This window comes from Culex pipiens, chromosome 3 (assembly GCF_016801865.2).
Source record: "Culex pipiens pallens isolate TS chromosome 3, TS_CPP_V2, whole genome shotgun sequence".
Classification (NCBI taxonomy): Eukaryota; Metazoa; Arthropoda; class Insecta; order Diptera; family Culicidae; genus Culex; species Culex pipiens.
Genome location: NC_068939.1, coordinates 9,015,294 through 9,023,669, shown reverse-complemented (window position 1 = coordinate 9,023,669; position 8,376 = coordinate 9,015,294). Strand labels below are relative to the sequence as shown.

General features: G+C 33.7%; 1 protein-coding gene across 1 annotated transcript; it reads right to left on the bottom strand.

The window, feature by feature from the left end:
• Positions 1–1,104: 1,104 nt before the first annotated feature.
• On the bottom strand, positions 1,105–6,801 carry LOC120426872 (transmembrane emp24 domain-containing protein 5). Its single transcript, XM_039591678.2, has 3 exons — positions 6,342–6,801; positions 6,002–6,265; positions 1,105–1,707 (listed from the first exon to the last, which is right to left on the bottom strand). The coding sequence occupies exons 1-3, from the start codon at positions 6,603–6,605 to the stop codon at positions 1,477–1,479; spliced, it is 759 nt and encodes a 252-aa protein (XP_039447612.1). The 5' UTR covers positions 6,606–6,801; the 3' UTR covers positions 1,105–1,476.
• Positions 6,802–8,376: the final 1,575 nt, after the last annotated feature.

The following is an 8,376-nucleotide window of genomic DNA, read 5'->3' as shown; positions in this document are numbered from 1 at the left end:
AAGATTCGTTTGAAAACCATAGTCTTGGCGGTCTCTATGTCAAGATTTCTGAATTAAACGTTCAAATAACTTAAATCTATGAATTCGGAGAAAATTGCTATCAATTTTACAAAATTGCGATGATTTCTGCTCGATTTATTTAAATGATTTACGATCAGTTGTGTAATGAAATGCTTTTTTTTTTTTTTAAATCATTCACTTTTGTAGAAATTTCAAAGAAAAAAAAGTAGACTGACAATATGGGTTTAATAACTTTTTAGTGGTGTTCAAATATTGGAATAAATTCTATTAAGAGCCTGTCAATCTATATTGATGAGAAAGTTGCAATAGACCTCCCAACAAAATAACTAAAAATTTCGGTAAATTGCCCCTCTTTAACCTGCCATTTTTTATCCTAATTCCGAGACATGATTTAAAAAAAATAAAAACTGGGTTTTTCGACGCGCAAAAACTAGTACCTATAGACAAATTTGGCATTTATAAGCATTGAAATATTTTTAATTACATTTTCATTTCTCAAAAACAAATTCAATACTAAACTTATTGTAAATTCAATTAATCATATTTACAATCTAGAAAATATACACAAGTTCTTTCAAAAGCCCGGAGTTTCTAGAAGAACCGCGGTTCTTTTTTTGTGAGCCGTAGTTCATTGGCTCTGTTTAGCGAACCAGCTCTTTGAGCGGCTCGTTTTTTTTTGCCCACCTCTAGCAAAAACGAAAAAACGTCGAAAACGGGAATAAATTAACTTTTTCCAATAAAACTGCGATATCTTTAAAATTTTAGCGACCTATACTTATTTTGGGTACTAAAATTGCGTATTTCAAATGCTGCGCCCCCAGCCCTCACGACAAAGTTTTAAAGAAAATCGAAGAGAGGTCAGCTGGCAGAGTTTATGCTTTTTACCAAGCTTAATTTAACAATTCAAAATGTCATATCTGCATAGGAAACTCATATATGTTGTTTCAAAAATTTACTCTAGAATTAATTTCACTCCACAATAATTATTGGAAAAAAAATAACCAACAAATATTGTTTATTTCATTTTATTATCTCTCTCAATATGGACATTCTGAATTCTTTCAATAAAATAAGTAAAACCAATTTAATGTACATTTGTTTATTGATAAACAGAATATATATTGCATTCGGACGCACAAATTACAAAATGAACTGTTTTCACTTTTTAAGTGACGAGACAAACTATCTCGACCATAAGTATCAAATCTGGAAACACGACCATAAAATCGATCATTCTTCTTTTGGAGCTACTATACGAACCGTCTGTGACTAACCGTGCATCTTAATTAGCCTTTTTTAAATCTCAAGAAACATGCTGTTATAATTAAAGAAAACTAAAAAAAAAATACTTCACTCATCATTCGTTGTGCGCTGGTAGCTGGTTTCTATTTGTTTGTTGGAATGATATTCGCGCTGCTTCACAACCTGGGTATTCCCCTCAAAACTCCCCTTCCTCTAAATCCGCATCTTGGTGCTCGTGCCGCTCTTCACGTCAAACAGCTTCCGCACAAAGTACACCTGCACCGAGGTGGTCAGGATGATGACGACGATCTGCAGCAGGGACCAGCTTTGCACGTACGAGTTGTTGTCGATGATCAGCGCGTAGTCGCGAGCTTCGGTGTTCCGCGAGTGCGACTGGTACTGGAACATGGCGTTCAGGTTGCGCTCCACCGTCGAGATTGTGCCCTGGAGAAGGGTGCGGGTGGTGGTTATGGGAAAGGGGTGAGAAAAGATAAAATGATTGTTTTTTTTGCAGATGTTTTTAGTGTAGATAACAGTTATCAACTGGAAACGTAATAAATTTTCTGACGTGGTGACATGTTGGAAATTTTAAATTTTAACAACTGGGAAACAATGTTTTCAACGAATTTATTAATAATTTGTTGGCATTTTTTTAACTTTATAATTATATATATCTGAATAAAATTTAGAAACTTGTTTTCATCAAGTTTTTGTCGAATTTAATTCTTAGGATTGTTGTATGTTTGTATGTAATATTATGCTTGGCTACATTAAATAAGGTGAATTTAGAATTCGTAGTTTTTGTGCACACCCAGGCTAATAATAATAATAATAATATAGAATAACACGAAATTCTAATGTATGCTGTTACAAAATTTCTTTCAAAGGCATGTTATTTTTATCAGATAATTTATGCCCAGTTTGTACCAAAAGTTATCCAGATTTTTTTAATTTAAATTAGAGATTGGACCAATTTTTCAGTTTGTCTAATTTACTAGCCTAAACACATATTTATTTTTAATGTTTTTGAATTAAAGCTTTGACTTTCTAAATATTTAATAAATCTATGCCAAATGCCAGAAAACGTGAAGCAAACATTTTTCATTTCATTTATTTCATTGTTGAAGCATTACTTGTGTGAAGTTACTATTCTATGCTGAGATGTGGACTTTCTTTGAACAGCTAATTAATTCAATGTTGGGAACAGAGTTTGCGGGTGCTAAAACAATCTAGTAAATCTACTGAAGGAAAAAAGTTACAAAATAACCTTCGAAAAGAGCAAAAATTGATTTCAAAAAAGTTAATGCAATTAGCTAATCGTAAGAACATATTATAAGCTTAAATTCAAAATAGGAATAACACGTAGTGATTTTTCACGCAAAAAATTGCAAATTTCACGGGGACCTTTATTTCAAAACACCAAATTTCACGGAAATTTCGCAGAACGTGAAAAATATTAAAATCTCTATGAAAATCTTATGTTTAACTTACAGAAACTACTTTTTATGCTTTATCGGATAACGTCATGATTCGAGTTCCCGGACACTTCGAAACCCGGACACTTCAACTTGTTTTATCAATTATTTGGATATAAGTTCGCATTATGAATGTCAAAACTGTGTTATTTGATGAATTCCAACATCAACTTTCATTTAAAGTTTGTTTGAACGCTGTAGTCAATGCCAAAACAATTAAATAAAATAAAATTATAAGTTTTCAAAAAATGCGAAACATTTCAACTGAAATATTTCATAGGCGTTCGAAGTACCGGGAAGGCAAAGCAGAAATTTATATTTTTGATTTGCTTAAATTCTAGCAAATTTTTATATAAACTATCGATTGTTTTGATGTTAACAGCTTATTTGAGACCTAAAGAATGCCATTCACTAACATTTCAGTCCAAATTTGTGCGATTCATAAGCAAAATCGAGTGTCCGGAATTCGAAGCAAAAGTGTCCGGATTTCGAATCAGCTTTTAACAGTGTCCGGGATTCGAAAACAACAAGTCATTTTAATTTTCAAATTCTGATGAAAAATTGTTGTTTATACTAAATCCTGATGATAATACAATGATAATGACAAAAATAATATGCTACTAAGTGTCCGGATTTCGAATCATGACGTTATTATTTTTAAATAAACTGAAAAAAAAATCTTCACCGAATTTGAACGTGACACAAAAAAAATCCAAATTAAAAAAGAATCCACGTGGTTTATGGATGGGCTCTAAATATTTTTTGAAATCAAAATGTAGGAAATGCGTATTGGCGTTTATTGAACTGCTTATTTCAATGTTCGACCAATATAGCTAGATTGATTTGCTTCTATTTTATCCCTTTACATTTTATTTTATTTCATATCAAAGCAAGATTTAATAAAACAATCTAACAACTAAAATTAATTTTTGTGGCATTTTGCCCAGCCAAAATATTTTTAAAGTTTTCTTCTCATTTTTTTTTAAACTAAATTAAAAATCAACCGGCAAAACTAATGTAACCTGTAAATAAATCTTCAAAATTTTATTCAAAATCAGAATATAAAACAAAAAATAATATTTTTTAACTTCCACGGGAACCATCAACCCAAATAGGTGTGTGTGTGTGTGTGTGTGTGTGTGTGTGTTTCAACAGGGTGATAAAAAAGTACTGCTACATTCCGTTCATTTTCTAATATATAAATAAAAGCGTAAATTATAAATATCAGGTCGATTCCGGCTCGCGGTTACTTTGCAGAATTGCTCGAGATTTTTTTTCGTCCTTTTACTCACTAGCTATCAGACCTTCCTTTATCATCGTGGATCGGAAGGCACGACGCCGGTTAAGTTCGTCTAGGTTTTTGTGTTTTAATAACACGTTAATATCAATACAAACACGCAAAGCCAATAGAAGTTAATAGGAGTAACGCGTCGGTCGGGATAGAACATATTTTTTTTTTGTTATGATTGGCGGTAAATGCTCTTGGTAAGTCCGAATTTCGATGCCTTTACGACAGGTCGCAAGATTGGACAGTTGCTTTGGAGAATTTGAACGGTGCGCGTCGCGGTCATTACGCAGGATTTTCGTTGCCGTTTCCGATTGTGTGTGTTTTCGGTCCGGGCGGTTTCGCGTTTTCGCATTTTATTTGGTTTTATCTTTCCACAGCCGGCTGTCTAAGATTAAATCATTTATGCTAAACTCAACACCAAATAACCGGGAATAATCTCATCCGCATCCTCCGACTGTTTGCCTTGAGAATGCATAATACATCACACCATTAAACAAAATTTATTGATTATTGGGTCGCATCGTCATCCTCTATGTTGAATCCTGGCCATTACCCTTACCCACTAACAAAATCCCAAGTAGAAGTAGTTTTCCGGCACACGTGGGGGTGTGGATATCGTATAGAACCCACCCTTGGTAGCAACCTGTGCTAACTAACATTCCCGTCCCAATCCCTCGAGATCTACAAACTGACATGGCGGGCGCCGTTGGTGGCCAATGACTGTTACCTATTTGCTTCAGATCTAGTTTTAATGATCTTGATGTTTTATCTTTTCAACGCATTCATACATGCTGTTGATAAGGGAAACACCATTAGATCGTTGAAGCGTATGATCGTTGAATTGATAGGATTTTACGGTCCTGTTCAGCAACGGAGAAGGACAACCATGGGTGGTCTCTCATGCTCATGCTCATGCTCATGCTCCACGGGAACCATCAACCCAAATAATCAAATATCGTGAAAATTAAACAGAACTCAGATTTTTTCCAATGTTCTTAAATCACCTTGACTTTAAAGTAAAAAAACTATGAATTTAATCTTGAATATACCAAGATTGAATCTTTTAATTTATTTTAAAATACAATTTTTCTAATTAAATAATAGTTAATTTTTTATTACAGCGAATGATAACATTACTAAATTCAGTTAATTTAAAAAAAAAACTGATAAACTATTATTGATACGCTAAATAGCAATCTATTTTCCCAATTTTTTCTTAAGTGTGATGGAATTCAATTTTTCAATCTATGAAACGACTTTTTTTAAAAGAATTTTACTTTAACATGCATGCTTGCTTTTAATTAATTCCTAAAATTAAATCAATTCAATTTAAAAAAAATCTATGCAATTTTTAAAACATTATCAAATTATAATTGCTCAGTCAATTTTAACAAGTTTTAGGTTGAAAAAGACAAAATTTATAAAAATAAATTATAAAAAATTAATATCGACTATATTTTTTTTTTACTTTGACTGATTTTTGTTAACAAAATTTGAGTATTCGCAGCATTCTCTTCACAGTAAATGTAGTATCAATTTTATGTTTTTGTATGTTTTGCTAACAATTCTTCAAATGATTCATATCACGCTTTTCAATTGAAAACTAATAAAATTTACCTAAAAAGTCAAAATAGATGAAATATTTATTATGTGATTATTTCAATTAATTGATATAAGAAAATTGATAAATTTCACGAGATTTCACGGAAATCTGCGAAATCGTGAAAATTCACTAACCCTAGTATTCACCTTAAAATCTCAAAAAATAAATCGAAAATTTATCAAAAAAGTTGCGAATATGCGAATATCATAGTATTATAGCAACCCACTTATAAAATTTGCAATTCAAAAGATATTTTTTTAAAACGTTCGTTTACCGAAGAAAATTAATCAACATTCTTATTTCCACACATTTCCACATTTCACATTTCTAGTACTAACAAACCAACCAAATACTTGTCAGCCCCCTACTCACCGTAAAGTTGTTAATGTTCACGTTCAAATCCTCAATCTCCTTGGTGTACTTCTCCCACTCGTCGTACCGGATCACCGTCAGGTACAGATTCACGAGCTTCGACGCAAATTTGGCAAACTGGTTATCGATACACACGGCATAGTATCCACCCATCGACGATCCGTCGGTGTAATCGCTGGACGCCTGCCACTGGTACGGGTGCACAATCTCACCCCGTGGATTCCGCACGGCAAATCCGGCCATTCCGTCACCACCCCGGATCACCTACAAAGACACACACACAAACACACACTCTTGTACCGGAATGATCGCGCTTTGACGAGAGGGGAAATCAACCCACCTGAAAGCTGACGTAGAAAGTGCTGCCCGGTTGGACGTACTGAAAGTAGCAGTCTTCTTTTCCAGCCTCAATGTGCACCTTGTAATCCATGGCCACCGCCGGAAGGGCTTCGTACCATGGTCGTGACTCCTGCTGTTCCGCTTGCTGCTGCTGCGGAGGTTGTTGCTGCTGCTGAGGTTGCTGTTGAGTTCCGGCCAGGCCGATCAGCAACAGCACCAGGATCGCCGTCGTATGCCACGTACAGGATTTCGTTGCTGCGACCATGTTACGAGAGAAGACTGACTGACTGACGATGAACACCACAGCGAAGCTTGACGTTCAACTGGTTGTGGTCTCGGTTTGGTTGGTTCCTTTCACCACCTACTTCGTAATGTTGCTTGGCGATGTGTTCATTCCCAGTTGGACTGACTGGACCGCCGAGATAACATACGGACCTAAGTTTCACTGGACCGACAGATGCATGGCTTACACAGGTTCAGAAGCTTGTATTGGTTCAAATAGAGACTCTTTTGCTTCAATCACGCAAATGTTTATTTTGTCTGGTTTCTATCCACTACATTTCTTCACTCTACCACCACACGATTCAAGAAGTGGTGTTTGTGAGCTTTACAAACCGAGCTCAAAGCATATTGAACGATGAGGGAGTGTACGAATGATTCTCAATATTTATTTAGTTATTTATGTTATATGTTTTTGATAAAAGAAATTAATGCTTGTTTACTGAATAACGTTATTCCGAAAAATAATTTATCTTTTTCCTTGAGACGCCATGCGTCTCCATTGTTTGAAGCAAATCGATGGAGACGCGCGATATTTTAAAAGACATGGCAGCAACTCGTAAATCGTCTTCTTTATGTTTTTTTAAATATTTGGATGAAATGATGCAAACATATCAATCTCTGCATCTTGATAAAACTTTCAGCTCAATTCAGTGCCTTGGGCAACACTTAATCTGCAATTTTAATATAATCCCAATAATAACTTTTCATTATTTTTGATAATCTAAGCCTGAAAGGGTTTTAAATAGGAAAATAGACGACAGGAATGTCACTGAACTAATAAGGTGTCTTTAATAAAACCACATACAGTCCAGACTCGATTATTCGAAGGCCTTGGCAAAATTTCACTTCGGATAATCGAGTCTGGACTGTAACAATAACAGAAAAATCAGCAAAATTGTTTTCAGATTCATTCCAGATCAAATAAATCATGAAAAAAAATCTCGTTGCTTTAGATAAAATTAGTACAATTAAATTGGTAAGTAAAATTGAATTGGTTTGTTTCATGTTACTTGCAGTGTTTTTTTTAGAAAATAGATCTTTTTTTGAATAACATTTTTAAAAAGCAAAATCAAATTCACAATAGAAAAAAGGTTCTTAACAAATATTCAGAACTTCAGGTTCAAATTGTTAAAAAATATTCAATTTTTCGCACTGCGGAAAAAGCTCCACTGAGAAAATACATGTTATTATAGCAACAATTTAAGAAAATTTCCTTCAATTTCATTTTAATATTTTAATCGTCGGTAACTTAAATACATTTTCATAAAAAAAATCCTTGTGGGATTAACATGTTTTTGATGAATTCTCATTCTTGAACGACGAAATAGCCTACTTTTCTGTACCAAAAATAACAGAATCGGATAGCAACGTTTTCAAAATAAATGCTGAAAAGTTCTACTTTTCAACACTGAAATGGGTGCTGAAAAGTTGAACTTTTCAGCACTTGTTTCGATAAGTAACACTTTTAAACATTTTTTTGATTAAATTTGATTTAATACATGAAAATTTGACTTAAAATTTCACTCAATGGGTGTTTTTTTGGAATTGCAAAAAAAATACTAAAAGAGATCGTAGAATTGGAATTTGATGTTAAAGGCAAGAAAATAAAAAAAATGCAAAAACAAATTTTGTACATGATTCGACCGTTGAATCCCCATTAAAACCTTCGGATAACCGAACTTTAGAAAATCGAAATTCGGATAATCGAGTCTGGACTGTACTTTTTACTTGGCAATGTCCTAAATTATTGCTTA